At 37.2% G+C, this 15,294-nt stretch overlaps 1 protein-coding gene across 3 annotated transcripts in view; it reads left to right on the forward strand.

The window, feature by feature from the left end:
- Nucleotides 1-15,294, forward strand: part of CUL1 (cullin 1) — an 83,519-nt gene that overhangs the window by 66,771 nt on the left and 1,454 nt on the right. For all 3 annotated transcript variants that reach the window (XM_087713149.1, XM_087713151.1, XM_087713150.1), the window contains 7 exons: nucleotides 215-291; nucleotides 2,056-2,187; nucleotides 4,317-4,409; nucleotides 5,452-5,499; nucleotides 5,578-5,660; nucleotides 8,893-8,998; nucleotides 14,600-14,713. In XM_087713149.1, coding sequence (XP_087569275.1) covers nucleotides 215-291; nucleotides 2,056-2,187; nucleotides 4,317-4,409; nucleotides 5,452-5,499; nucleotides 5,578-5,660; nucleotides 8,893-8,998; nucleotides 14,600-14,713 — 653 coding nt within the window. The remainder of the gene's footprint in view (nucleotides 1-214; nucleotides 292-2,055; nucleotides 2,188-4,316; nucleotides 4,410-5,451; nucleotides 5,500-5,577; nucleotides 5,661-8,892; nucleotides 8,999-14,599; nucleotides 14,714-15,294) is intronic.

The following is a 15,294-nucleotide window of genomic DNA, read 5'->3' on the forward strand; positions in this document are numbered from 1 at the left end:
ATTCTTGTGTTTTAAATAATTTCTATGCAATTTTTCTCCAATATATTTTACGATATCTTTGAAAATAAAAGACTCCTTATTTTTGTTTAATTTTAACATAACATTTCTTCATAGCATTATCTTTTCCTAACCAAATAATTGTTCATTTAATCTATTTTGTTGGTCAGTGATTGAAATAAAATTACTGACTTAACTGTTCATGTTTTTATATTAGTGGACTTCAGCATACAAGTACTAAGCTCTGGATCTTGGCCCTTTCAAATGTCTTGTGCATTTGCTCTCCCATCAGAGGTAAGACCATCTTAGTTTCTATATTTTAAGATATAGGGAGATTGTAATATTCTGGAAGGCTAATGGCAAGTTCTGGTTGAGGCATCTAGTAATGTCTTTTTTTTAATGTTTTTTTTTTTAAATTTGTGACACATACATACGTGTTTTTAGTACTGTGAGCTCTATATACTGTTTCCCCCGAAAATGACAGGGTCTTATTTTCTTTTGTCCCATGAAATATGGCCTTGGGCTTATTTTCGGGGGTAGGCTTATATTTTTGCCCACACAAAAAATGTGGCAAGGCATTAGTTTCAGGACAGGTCATATTTTTGGGGAAACACAGTAGTCCCATCTCATCACATAATTGTACAACTTATTTGAAGGATGGATTTATTGATTTTGTCAATAGATGTTAGCATAACATTTTACACTTTCTTTTTTTGAGAGAGAGGGTGGAGGGGTTCTTTTTTGTTAAAAAGGAATGAGTATTTTGAGTTTTATTCACTTCAAAGTTTCCATAAGTTTTATAGTTGCAACAGTTCTTACGTTGCAATTCTAGAATTATATTTCACTATTGTAAACTTATGTATATGTAAGCCCAAGACTGTGGATCAGCTAAAATCTGAGAGCAAGTACCAAAAGACTCCTGAGAACTATCAATTTTTGTTTTTTTCTTTCTAGTCAGTATATTTTAGATCATTCTGCAACTTATTGTTGCTGGTCTTTAATGGCAGATCAGTCCATAATAAGATAGCAGTCTCTTTGATGTAATCATACATTATCCAATTAGGGCTTACTCATCTCTTTCTGCTTGTACCCTTTCACAGCAAACCAGCGATACTGACTATTTTTTGTGTGTGTTCTTTATTTGAAGTTGAGTCCAAGAAATAGTTTGGACATTCTCCAGGTGTACTTTCTACTCTGTCTAAGCTGATTGTGTGGTTTCAAGCATAGTCCTATAAAGCAATATATTGATCTGCCCTAAAAGCTATAGAATCAGCATCTCCTAATACAATATACCTATAAACATGATTTAGCAATATGCTGAAAATCTCTCTCTCAGAATAGGCCAACAGGTATGGGTCCAAAAATAAGCCTTCTTTGCAGTTGTCCTAACCTTATGGAATAGCTTCTCTCCCTCTCGTATCAAAAGTTTCTGAAAAGTGGTCAAGATGGTGATCTTCTGCTAAGCTTTAGGAAATAAGGAAAAAGGTGAGGTGCAGCTTTTTCTGCTGGTTTTAGTTGCTGATTGTAAATCTTATGGAACTTGTACTTTTTATATTGGATTATAAGTACTATAGTTCCCATGATAACTGTGGAGTTGCTACATAATTAAGGCCTTCATTCAGTATTGCTAGGCTTTTTGAAAACACCCATTTTCATGTTAAATTTAATATTTTTCACATACTTTGCTGATGACAGTCCGTTTTATGTCATCTATGTCAAGTAATATGCCACACTGGACTCTGCTAGACTCAGTAATGGATTGTATGATTGTCAATAAATAAAGAAAAAGAACTATCAAAGCGCTTGTTTTTGTTTAGGAATTAAATGTACAATCTATTGTAGATGGCATGCTTTCTCCTTAAAAGAGTACATACTCAGCTGAGTGTTCTCATAGCCAGTTCATGTTCAAGTAGATTAACTGGCACCAAAATCTTCTGACAAACCTTGCTGAATGACATCAACAATAATTGGCTCCAATTATTGCTCCATTTCTCTACTCTGCTTAAGACTGTAAATGTAAATATGATATGGTTTGGTTTGATTTGATTTGAAATGCAGCTGGAGCGCAGTTATCAGAGATTTACTGCTTTCTATGCAAGTCGTCACAGTGGCAGAAAATTAACATGGTTGTATCAGCTATCCAAAGGCGAACTAGTTACCAATTGCTTCAAAAATCGATATACTCTACAGGTAAAGTACACTGTGATTTGGTTAAAAACATATTCAAGTAAAATGTTAAGAAATTTGTTTTTTTCTGATACTATATCTTGAATTTGGAAACTTTGCTAATATTTCTGTCTTCCCTCCTGCATTTTATTTACCTTCTCTAATATATATTTGTTTAAATAAGTACACAAAATATGCTGCTAATATATACTAATATTAATATTCACATTAATAATATCATAATATAATCAAATATATATGTTTAAATTGTGTAAATAAGCCACTTATAGATAAAATCCCTTGAATAGTTAGTCTGCATATACAGTGCATTCAGAAAGTACTCAGACCTCCTTCACTTTTGTCATTTTTGTTATACTGCAGCCTGATTCTGGCTTTGTTGAAATTCAATTTTTTCCTCATTAATCTACACTCAGTACCCCATAATGTAAAAACAGAATTTTAGACATGTCTGTAAATTTATTAAAAAGGAAAAAACTGAAATATCACACGGCATACATATTCAGTTCCTTTGGAATAATCCTTGAAATTTAGGTCAGTACCTTCCAGTGCTCTTAATTGTTGCTGACCTGTTTCTACACTGTGATTGGAGTTGACCTGTGGTAAATTAAATTGACTGGTCATTATTTTGAAAGGCACACACCTCTCTGTAGAAGGCCTCATAACTGACAATGCATACTGTAACAGAGCAAAAGTCATGAGGTCAAAGGAACTGTCTGCAAAGCTCAGAGACAGGATTATTGCAAGGCACAGATCTGGGGATGCAATAAAATTTATGCTGCACTGATGGTTCCTAAGAGCATAGTGACCTCCATAATTCTCAAGTGGAAGGTGTTTGGTACAACATTGACTCTTCTAAGAGCTGGTTGCATGGTTAAACTGAGCAATCAGGAGAGAAAGGCCTTAATAAGAGAGGTGAAGACCCTAATGGTCACTCTGATTGAGCTTCAGAGATCCTGTGTGAAGATGGGACAGAGGGTTTCAGTGACAACCATCATTGGAACCCTCCACCGATCTGGGCTTTATGGCAGAGTGTATAAACAGAACCTTCTCAGTGCAAAATGCATAAAAGCCTGCTTGGAATTTGCAAAATAGCATCTGAAGTACTTTCAGACTCTGAAGAACAAGATTATCTGGTCTGATGAAACCAAGATTGAACCGTTTGGCCTCAATTCTAAATGTTCTGGAGGAAACCAGGCACTATTCATTACTGCCCAATATCATCCCAAATCCCTTGCCCAATATCACCCCAACAGTGATCATGTTGTGGGGGTGTTTTTCAGCAGCAGGGATTGGGAGATTGGTCAGGGTTGAGGGAAAGCTGAATGGAGCAAAGTACAGGGATATCTTCAATGAAAACCTGTTCCATAGTGTTCAGGACCTCAGTTTGGGCAATTCACTTTCCAACATGACAACAATCTTAAGAATAGAGACAAGACAACACAGAAGTGGTTTAGGGACAACTTAGAATGCCCTAGAGTGGTCCAGCCAGAGCCCTGACTTGAACCCTATTGAACATCTGTGGAGGGATCTGAAAATGGCTGTCCACCAATAATCGCCATCCTGACTGAGTGTGGGAGGATTTGCAAAGCATGACAGAAAATCTCCCAATCCAGGTGTGCAGAGCTCACCACATCATATCTAAAAAGATTTGAGACTGTAATTGCTGTCAAAAATACTTCAATAAAAAATTTAGTGAAGAGTCTGAATACTAACACCTATGTGATATTTCAGGATTTTTTTCTTTTTTATTAAATTACAGACATTTGTAAAATTGTGTAGATTAATGAGAAGAAATTAATTTTAATAGCAGCATAACAAAATGGACAAATGTAAGGGGAACTAAATGTTTTCTGAAAGCACTGTATGTATTTAACACTTACAGATCTTAGTCCTTTAGTTTTTTGCTTTCTTCTTGGTTGTGTAATCTGAAAACATTCACTGTACATGCAGGATTTGTCTATTATTGAAAATCTGATTAATAGGTATTTTTCAGCTTATATGAAATACCAAACAATACAGAAAGAATTGTTTAGTCTGAAAGCTAAGGTTTTATGTTGTTCTATTCACGCTGATAAATTTCTTCAAGTGAATTTTGAAATTCATTCAAATAAGTTATTTCTTGGCTTTTTAAGGCATCTACATTTCAGATGGCAATCCTGCTGCAGTATAACACAGAAGACGCCTACACAGTCCAGCAACTGACTGACAGTACTCAAATAAAAATGGTAAGGTTCATTTCATGTTATTATAGTTTTAATTATTGAGGAGTCTTTATTGTTCCACTTGCTACGTCCATTTATTTCTTCTTTAAGTCTAGAATTGTAATGAGCACAAAACTTATCACTTTTCAATTTTTTAAACAACTTTATTACATTTTTTAAAAATACAGAAGGAAAAAGGAAATGAAAGGGGAAAAAAGTTTTAAAAATGAGGAAAAAAGAAAGGCAGAGTAATAAAAAATATATAAAAAAGAGACTTCCAATTTTCCTCAATACAGATATAAAAACTGTAGTATCAAATAATTTTTATTCTGTTAAACTTAACTAATATTAACTCTAACAGTGCAGTATTTCTCTTATCTTAAACAAATTTAGATAACTAATCATTAATTCAAAGATACTTATCCATATTATCAACCAAGATTTAAAAAAATAATATCCAGTTTAAAAATGACCTGAAAAAAATCTTAAAATAACCAAAGTAGTCTGTTCCAATACCTCAATTCATTTTTTGCAATCCACTCTTTTGTTAGTAACTTTTATCTCTGTGCACTGTTGCCTCACTAATGTAATCTTAAAAAATAATAATAAAGTTCCATATTTCTTCCAGTTTTTTCATCCACTATAACAATAAATTTGCTTTCAAATTTATATGTGAAACAAATTTTGGGCCTTTATAATTGAATATTAGTTTTAAAACATTAATTATGACTAACATTTAGAAACATTTATTATAAATAAAGGTGTTTGGGTAGATATCTAGTGACAGTAGAATAGAATTTTAGTATGTTTCATAAAATCCCTGATTTTTTTTCCTCAAGTCTAGAAAATTTTAAATATCATACAGCACAATTTCATTTCTCTTAATATTACATTCAACCAATCAAAGTTTTTTTCTGTTTAAAAGCAGTTTGTTCACATGGTCTTATAAATTGTAAATGCTTTAAACTAAATTCACTGGTTGCATATGTTCTTCACTATCATCTATAAAACCTATTAGAGAATTTAGGCATTGATTAACTGTTTTTTTAACCTTTCTGATTTTTAGGATATTTTGGCACAAGTACTCCAGATTTTGTTAAAGTCAAAATTGTTGGTAAGTGTTTTTATTTTGGGAGAGTGGTGAAATAATTTGTTAATATGTTCTGACATTGCTCTTTGTGATTTTTCATAGGTTTTAGAAGATGAAAATGCAAATGTTGATGAAGTGGAATTGAAACTGGATACTTTAATAAAATTGTACCTTGGCTATAAAAAGTAAGAATGATAGTTGAATAAAACTACCTAGTCAGAATTGTTTTTCTTAGGATAGTGGATTAAATATGTGAAAAGGTTTTTATTTATTAATAATTGCAGTAGCATGTTTGCATTTCTGTCAGAATACTGTTCCAACCAAAACCTCACAATTCTATATCAGTTTCATTCACTTCAAATGACTAGAATACACACAAACACAGACACAAATAGTAGAATAGAGTAGAATATATATAGAATATATAATGTATGGATTAGCGAAATGGATTTCTCGGCCACATACTGAAATTTGAAGGCAGAATAGGACCTGTATGAGATAAATTTGAAATATCCATTGGATTGTTCAAAGCTTCAAGAGGAAAATCAGTTCATGGTAATTGCTTTATATGAATAAAGATTGCAAAAATTTGAATGACATGCAAGAAAATGTCATTAAATCATTGAAATTCTTCACAAACCTTTTTGCTTAATATACTTAAATGGATAGAGAAATGCCAGAGTAAGATGCAGGTTTCAGAAAAAAATAAAGAGGCAAGAGATCAGTCATATAACAGAAGAGATATAAATGAGGAGAGAAGCTACCGTATTTTTAGGACTATAAGATGTACCGGAGTATAAGATGCAGCAAGATTTTGAAGAGGTAATTTTTTTTTAAAAAAGTGTTTGCCCTCCCTGGCCCCCAAGACACTTCCCAAACTCTCTGCACGCCCCATTTTTTGTGAAGGCAAAAAATGTGACATGGGAAGGGTGAGGGTTGGGAGGCAAAAAACGGGCCCGTTTTCTCCGAAAACTGGGCCTGCTGAGGGTATGGGAGGCCTATAGAGTGCTCCTGGGGGCTGGGGAGGGCAAAAAATGAACACAAAACAGACACTTTTTCATGAAAACGGCCCCATCTTTTGCAAAAAAAACGGTGTGCAGAGAGTTTGGAAGGTCTGCAGAGTGCTCCTGGAAGCTTAGAAGGGCAAAAACAACCCATTTTTTGTGAAAACGGGCCCATTTTCGTTCGCTTTCCCCCTCCCCAGCCCCCAGGAACAATTTGTAGGCCTCCCAAAGCCACTGCGTGTCCATTTTTGTGAAAAACGGGATGCGCGGGTCAGGATTTTGGGAGGCCAAAAATGCTGTATTTAGTGTATAAGACTCACCCAGATTTTCACCCCTTTTGTGGGGGAGGAAGGTGCGACTTATACACCAAAGAATATGGTATGTACCTTTTCTGTTTTGAAAATAGCAAAATAACACTGAATGTAGTAATTTCATTTATACACTAAATATAAGAGTAGCAGGATTAAAAAACATTACTGGAAGTCAAAACACTAAACTTAACCTAACTTGTATATATTAATACAAAACAGTTCTTGTCAGCCAAAAATAAAGGAGACACTAGAAATTATCACAGTAAAAGTGGGAAAATGTGGAATACTATTAAATATGAACCTGCAAACTTAATAAAGTAACTTCTGAGAACCAAGAAGTCATGCTTTTTGTTTCTTCATAAATGAAGATGGATAATGTACTTAAGAAATAAATATCCTTCTCTATTGTCTCTATAAAAGTTAATTAGACAGGAAAGTGATCACAAGTTGGAATAAAATTTTGAAGGATAAGGTCACTTTTATGACAAAAATCACAATAATTAAAATATTTGCACAGAAATGAGTGATAATCTATGGTTGTGGAAGCTTAGAACCAAGAAAAAAGATGGATGCCTTTTAATTAGTCTGGACATAGGCTCTTAAGTTAGAGTTAAGGACAATTGAATAGACCAAACTAACACAGATGAATAGAATAAATGTAATTGTAATAAAAAATGTAACTTTTTGAAACCTACATCGGAAGGCAGTATTTTTAAATTATTCAGTGGTTATGACTATTTTTAATCTATATATAATTAGCATTATTTAAAATAATTTAATTTACTAGATTTTTCGGAGTATAAGGCACACCTTTTTTCCTCAAAAAAAGAGGCTGAAAATCTGGGTGCGTCTTATATATCGAATACAGCATTTTTTGACTCCCGAAGCTCCCCACCTTCACCAAAATGGCTGCGCATACCCTTATGGAGGCTTTCAGAGAGCTCCTGGGGGCTAGGGAGGGCAGAAATGAGCAAAAAACGGCCCGTTTTCTGCCCCACCCAGCCCCCAGCAGCACTCTATAAGCTTCCATAAGCTATGCATGCAGTTTTTTTCCCACAAAAAATGGGCCTGTAGTTGCAAAAAATTGGCTATTTTTTTCTCATTTTTGCCCCCACCCAAGAAGCACTCTGCAAGCCCCCCTCCCCCCCTGACTATTCATGCCTCTTTTGGAAAAAAATTGGCTCATTTTTGTGAAAATCAGGCCTTTTTTGCTCGTTTTTTGGCCCCACCCTACCCCTGAGGAGCACTCTGCAAGGCCCCCAAGCCTATTCATGCCTTTAAGAAAAACGGGCCGTCTTTGGGAGGTTCTCTATTTCTCTCTCTCTATCCCTTTATCTACCTACCTAACTACTCTCTCTCTTTCCCTACTATCTACCATATTTCTTTTTCTATATCTATATATAATTTCTCTTTCTCTATTCCTCTACCTACTTACCTACACACTCTCTCTCTCCCTACCTACCTATTGTATTTCTATCTATCTCTATTTCTCCCTTTATCTACCTACTACCTACTACACTCTCTCTATTTCTCTCTCCCTATTTTCTCTATTCCTTTATCCACCTACCTACTGTATTTCTCTCTCTTTCTCTCCCTGTCTATCCCTCTACCTACCTATCTACTTTTTTAAAAACTTGCCTCCTCAAAACCTTAGTGCGTCTTATATTCCAGTGCATCTTATATTCTGAAAAATGCGGTACTATAAAGATTGCTATCAGTACATATACTTGTGGAAATGTTTGTTTCAGTTGAATTTGGTCATAATGTAGGCAGCACAAAGCAATTGAGATACTATCTTCAAAGCTCATTGATTAGTATGCTTGTGTTGTGTTTAAGTGCTTAGGAGAGAATGAGAGTTTAAACAATGGATAGGTCACATTCCAATTTTAAGATATCCTGTTTGCAAACATTAATTTTAAGTCTTCTGGGAAATAAGAAAAGATATAACTATGGATTACCTAATGCAGCATTCAACAGAAAAAAGATTCCTGCCTTTGTTAGATTAATTCTGTTGCCTTTCATAACATGTTTCATCCTAAGGTTTCTATAGATCTTCATTTCTGTTTTGTAGAGCTAATTATTTACCTAAATTTTCTTGGCAGCAAAAAATTACGCGTTAATATAAATGTGCCAATGAAGACTGAACAGAAGCAGGAACAAGAAACAACACACAAAAATATAGAGGAAGATAGGAAACTCCTGATCCAGGTACTCGGGAATTTTCTGTGGCTAACAGTTTATTTAATAGTGCTATTAAATAGAAATTTTTCCACAATAGTAAAGCTGTTAGTAACTTTTTATTGCTAGCAGTGTGGTAAATTCCCATTGAAATCTTCACTTCCCAGTCATATACTAAATATGCTGTATCTACAGGTTTGTTTTCTTGGAAAGAATTTAATCTCTTCATAAAAATAATTGACTATGGTTCCACCACAATACCGCGAAGCCCTTATCCGCGGAGACATAAGCGCGAGTGCTAATCCGCGCCGTCCGAATCGCTAAAGCAAATGCGACCTTACCGTGCTGACATAAGGGCGAGGGCAAATCCGCACCTTCCGAAGCAACCTAACCCTAAAGCAAACCCTAAAGCAAACCCCTAAACCTAATCCTAACCCTTACCTTAATTTAAATCGGCTTTCTGCCGCCGCGCTGTTTTAAAGCGCCCTTCTGTCGCCGCGCTGTTGTGGCGGTGATGACGTGCGGTGATGATGTCGCGGCTTTAGCAACGCGGTTTTATCACCGCTACTTTGACGAGCGCGGTTTTGTCGTGCCACGATTGACTATACATATGGTATTTGGATTATCATGGTCTACTTAGGCTAGTTCTTGAGATCCTCTTGTTTTCCTCATATATGCTGTCTAAGATATGCTCATTGAACAGCCACTTTTCTGGCATGTTCAATCTTACAACAGCACTGAGTGAGTGTACTTGAGACTCACAGCATCCTCATTGTCATATAATCACCATTTGTAATTACCACTCCTACATGCAAAGTCAATGGCAACCACTTGATGTTATTTTTAAGGAGTCACTTAAATGATGTCAATTGTACTTGATGGAATTTGCATCACTAACTAGCATGGCCACATGACATTACACTTTACTGATGGAAATTCTGGTCCAAAATATCACTATTGGCTATCAGTACATTTGATTAACTATATTGATAGTATTCTTAGTATCTTACAAATAAGTTTTATTCTGTGTTGCTCTCCATCTGGGCAGGTCCAGCCAAGTTGTCTAGTGGAGTTTTACCTTGTTGTCTTAAGTTGTTTGAGTTTGAATTTTGAGGAAGTGCACAGTGCTTGAGTCTGAGTTTTGAGGAAGTGCTAGTTTGGGGGTATCTCGTGTCACTGGGTGGCTATCTGTCTGTTAAATTAACATCTATCATGGTTGGTTAAGATTGCCCAGGAAATGACCTGAGAGTTGGTTGAAGTGACAATAAGTTCAACCTGGAGTGATAGGGGTTCTCTTCTGTCTTGAAGGAGGCAGTGGTGCTTTCTTCCTCAGCAACAATCATTACACTTTTCAACTGCTTTCCAATAGTCATGAAAGACTTACAGAGAAGGTGTTGCAGCTTCAAAATGGAATGTCTTGAAAGAAAAAATGTTTCTTCCTGACTTATTAAGGCTATGTGGGAGGGGTTGTGACCTTGAGTCTGGGTTGTAGTTAATTCATCCTTGAAAGGAGGAGTGGCTCTGCTAACTCTAAAAGAGGCAAGGGTGCACCCCTTCTCAAAAGATCATTGTTCAACTCAACCAAGTTTTCATTCAATTTCCAATGTTCCCTTAGAGCAGTGTTTTTCAACCTTTTTTGTGCAAAGGCACACTTTTTTTCATGAAAAAAATCACGAGGCACACCACCATTAGAAAATGTTAAAAAAAATTAACTCTGTGCCTATATTGACTATATATAAAGCAATTTTCCCATGGCACACCTTACACTATGTCACGGCACACTAGTGTGCCGCGGCACAGTGGTTGAAAAACACTGCCTTAGAGAACGTTATGGAAAGAAGGCCGCAGGGCAACTCCAGAGGACCTGGATGAAGTGGATTATCTAGCTCTCCTCCAGTAAGGGTTAAGGCCAGGGTTTGAGATTGAAACAGTATTGATCATGGATAACTTCTGGCATGGATAAAGTGGTACAACACTCCTGACTTTCTTGATCTCTCAGTGGAATTAAAGAAAAAAACAAAAAACCAACCCTGGTGGTCATGATACCCTTCTGGGCCAGCTAATATTGATGGGAACAGAAAGATCAGATCTCATTTCTCTCTCCTCTCTTATTTAACATCTACATGAGGCCATTAGTTTAGGTTATCCATTTGTTTAGAGTGAGATATCAATGTGTAGATAGCACTCAGCTGCATATCTCTAGTCAAATGTGTAGTCCTCAATGGAACTGCATCTACATGGAGGGAGGTATGCAGGGTTATACCCCAAGGCTCTGTTTTAGGCCCAGTACTCTTCAACATCTTCATCAATTATTTGGATGAAGAGATAAATGGGGAACTTATCAAAGTTGCAGATGACACCAAGCTGGCAGGAAGAGCCAACACTCTGGAATATAGGCTTAAGATACAGAAGGATCTGACAAACTTGACCATTGGGTACTATCGAACAAAATAAAATGCAATGGTGAAAAAAGTAAGGTTCTACATTTAGGCAAGAAAAATAAAACACACAGGTACAGTGTAGGTGGCACCTTGCTCAACAGTAGTAACTGAAAGGGATCTTGAAATCCTAGTGGACAACCATTTAAATATCAGCCAGCAGTGTGCAGCAGCTGCCAAAAAAGCCAACACAGTTCTAAGCTACATAAACAGAGGGATAGAATCAAGATCACGTGAAATGTTAATACCACTTTATAATGCCTTGGGAAGGCCACACTTGGAATACTGCATTCTGTTTTGGTCGTCATGTTGTAAAAAAGTTGTGGAGACTCTAGAAAGAGTGCAGAGAAGAGCAACAAAGATGATTAGGGGACTGGAGGCTAAAACATATGAAAAACAGTTGCAAGAACTGAGTATGTCTAGTTTAATGAAAAGAAGGAATAGGGGAGACCTGATAGCAGTGTTCCAATAGGGATTGCCACAAAGAAGAGGGAGTCAAGCTATTCTCCAAAACACCTGAAGGTAGAACAAGAAGCAATGGGTGGAAACTAATCAAGGAGAGAAGCAACTTAGAACTGAGGATAAATTTCCTGACAATTAGTATAATTAATCAGTGGAACAACTTGCCTCCAGAAGTTGTGAATGCTTCAACACTGGAGGTTTTTAAGAAGAGATTGGACAACCATTTGTCTGAAATGGTATAAGGTTTTCTGCCTAGGCAGGGGGTTGGACTAGAAGACCTCCAAGGTCCCTTATTCTAGTCTAGTCTAGTTAATCCCCTTTAAGTGATGCTATGGATGTCCTATTTAATTGAGCTGAACTGATTGGTGATGCATTTCTGCGTGCAATTCCAGATGCTGGTTATCTTTACAACATTAGATGGCTTGAGACCAGGTTACTGGTGTGACCTTTTTCCAAGAGTCTCTACCTATGCAATTTGATCCAGCAGATTGGATTGTAGCCTCTGCCTTGTAGAATATTTGCCCCACAGAGATTAAATTGGCTCCAACCCTACTGTCCTTTCACAGTTTTCGTTAAAAACTTAGAAATGTGCTGCAACTGAGTAATAATCCTCATTGCTCTTTATATTTAACTTCTGGATACTTTTTAATGTTTTTAATTGTTTTATAATTTTAGGATTGTAAACAACTCAGAGTTATTTAGTTGAATTGAACAGCTATAGCCGTGATGGCGAACAGCTATAGCCTCTCTGCAGGCACACGAGCCATCGCTCAGCATCACGCATGTGCACCAGTGGTGGGTTATAGGCGGTACACCCCAGTACGGGCACCAGTACAGTGCTCCGGAGGGCTCACCCGCCTGCCATCCGTACCTATATTTGAGCTCTTAAGCGCACATGCACAGAGCGTACAACGCCTGCGCGATGCTCCAGCTAGCAGCTGGAGCGTCACAGAGAATTGCAGGAGGTAAGGATGCATGCCCATGCTGCGTGCACACTGTGCGCGTTCATGTGGTGGCCGCCGGGCCCCGTTGTACTGTACTAGTTGCAATGGCATCCAGAACCCACCGCTGATGCGTGCGTGCCAACTGATTTTCGGATGTCTGCCACACATGTGGGAGATGCGCACATGCACAGAGGGTAGAGGGAGCATGGCACGCCCCCCTGCATCCTCTCATTTGGGTTGAGGCTTCAAGGAGGTCTGCTAGGCCCAAAATGCACACACATACCCTGTGGCCTGTTTTTAGTCTCAGGAAGCCTCAGGGAAGCTGGCTAGGCATGCAGGGGGGGGGGTGTTGCACGCATACACAGGAGGAGCATGGATGGGTCACACACATGTGGGGGGAAAGATGGTGTGTGTGGGTTGTGCGTGCATGCGCATGGGGGCGGAGTACATTGCATTATGAATGTGTGCACACATGATTTTGGTATGCAAGGAGAAAAAGGTTAGCCATCACCAAGCTATAGAAATAGGGCAAACAAATGAATGAATAATTAATCTGTCCGATTTTCAATCACACTTCAAACCTGGGTATAATGCAGAAATTAAAGTGATCATGCTTGTAGACAATATTTGATAGGACCAGGAAATAGTGTAATTTTTGTCCTGCTTGATTTCTCTTGATGACAATTGATCATATCCTCCTTCAGTGGACATTGTTGCACTGATACTCCTCCTTTCTCTGAGATCATTTTCTGTTGATGCATTTCAGATTAAGCTTGATATACCTTTCTAGGGTTTTGACACTTCCTGCTCTTCTTTAATGAGGCCATAGAATAGGATCATTGCTGGTAAGAATAATGCTAATCAGTTTAATATTGTAACCCCTGACTGACCAAATGAAGCTTAAAGGTTATTAAGATCTGGATGGATTGGAAAAGCCTTATAGTCAATCTTAGTATGCTGAAGGGTTGTGTTTGTGCATGTTCTGTTTCTGGGAACCTTTCAACTGTATTTTTTTGATTGAGTTACATTTCCTCAGATGGATGCATAATCTAGGGACCCTCCTAGACTTACACTTCTTGCTTGAGCAGTTAGCAGCAATGGCCAGAAAGGCTTTTGCACAGTTCTATCCTGTATTTACCATTTATTGAGGGGCCCTGCTCACAAATGCCCCAATCTGCCTTTGTTTGAACTGAGTTTAATATATTTAAATTATTTTATGAGGTTTTGCTTCTTGTGTTTCTGAGGTTCCTTTCGCTGATTCTTTAAGGAGGATTATTAAGAATAAAGCAAACAACCAGTTTTGAACCTCTTTTTATCTCTTCATCCTTGGATATTTATAAAAAATGGGGGGGGAATACAGTAACACAATTTAAAACCATTTGCACCATTTTAAAATTTATTTCAATTTTATTTTTCTGACCCAAAGCAGCACCTAATTAATTTGACATTTGTGTAATTCATTTGCATGTATATTCCGATCAAAGTTGTTATTCTCTGCCGTTATAAACCTGTTCCTGGCAGAAAAAATAACAATTTTCTCTACATTCCTTAGTTGGTATATTTGAGTCAGAGACAAACTATTATATCTATGTAGAATGTATTTAAAAGTGTCAAGATTTAAGCTAGCATAGCTTATTTTTGTTATGAAATAGTCAGTCAAATGACTTTCTAGCATTCATCCATCTTTGAAATAACAATCACCTCTGTACACTTTTGATGATTATTAGCCTTTGGTAATATTTGTTGATCAAGGATTGGGCCTTAACTCTAAATTTTGTGTATGTTAGGCTGCTATTGTGAGGATTATGAAGATGAGAAAAGTCCTTAAGCATCAGCAGTTGCTTGGAGAAGTGCTTACCCAGCTGTCATCAAGATTCAAACCACGAGTCCCAGTAATAAAGGTTTGTCTAAAGCAGTGGTCTTCAATCTTTTGGCTCTGGAGACTGGCAGAGGCAGCAGGATGGGGCAGAATAGTTTTATGTGCACCACTTCCACAAATGCAGCTTCGTGTGTGTTCATCTATCACTTCCCAATCCTGATTCTGAACTGGGCTGTGGCCCCTGATGCAAAGAATTACCGTATTTTTCGGAGTATAAGACGCACCTCCCCCCCCAAAAGTGGGTGAAAATTTGGGTGCGTCTTATACACTGAATGTAGCCCCCTCCACCTACCAGCCCCAACCTTTTGACCTCTGTCTCTGAGCAATTTACCTCCTTGCAGCAAACGGGCTTGCGGAAGCTATAATAATCCCTGCATCTTGAAGCAACTGATGATCAGGAGAAATTGAAGGTGAAACTTGCTGTTTGCTCCATGTGGCAAATTGCTGGGAGGCAGAGGCAGATTTAGAATTTTTTCTTGTGCTAATCAAGCTGTTTGCCACAAGGAGGTAAGTCAATAACTATAAAGGCCTATAGAATGTTCAAATTATTTCTTATTTTTTAAAGACTGCTTTATTATTGTTCTAGACAGCTTAATAAATTGA

Source organism: Thamnophis sirtalis, unplaced genomic scaffold, assembly GCF_051295495.1.
Source record: "Thamnophis sirtalis isolate CommonGarterSnake01/CBP01778 unplaced genomic scaffold, rThaSir2_p1.2 scaffold_4, whole genome shotgun sequence".
Taxonomy (NCBI): Eukaryota; Metazoa; Chordata; class Lepidosauria; order Squamata; family Natricidae; genus Thamnophis; species Thamnophis sirtalis.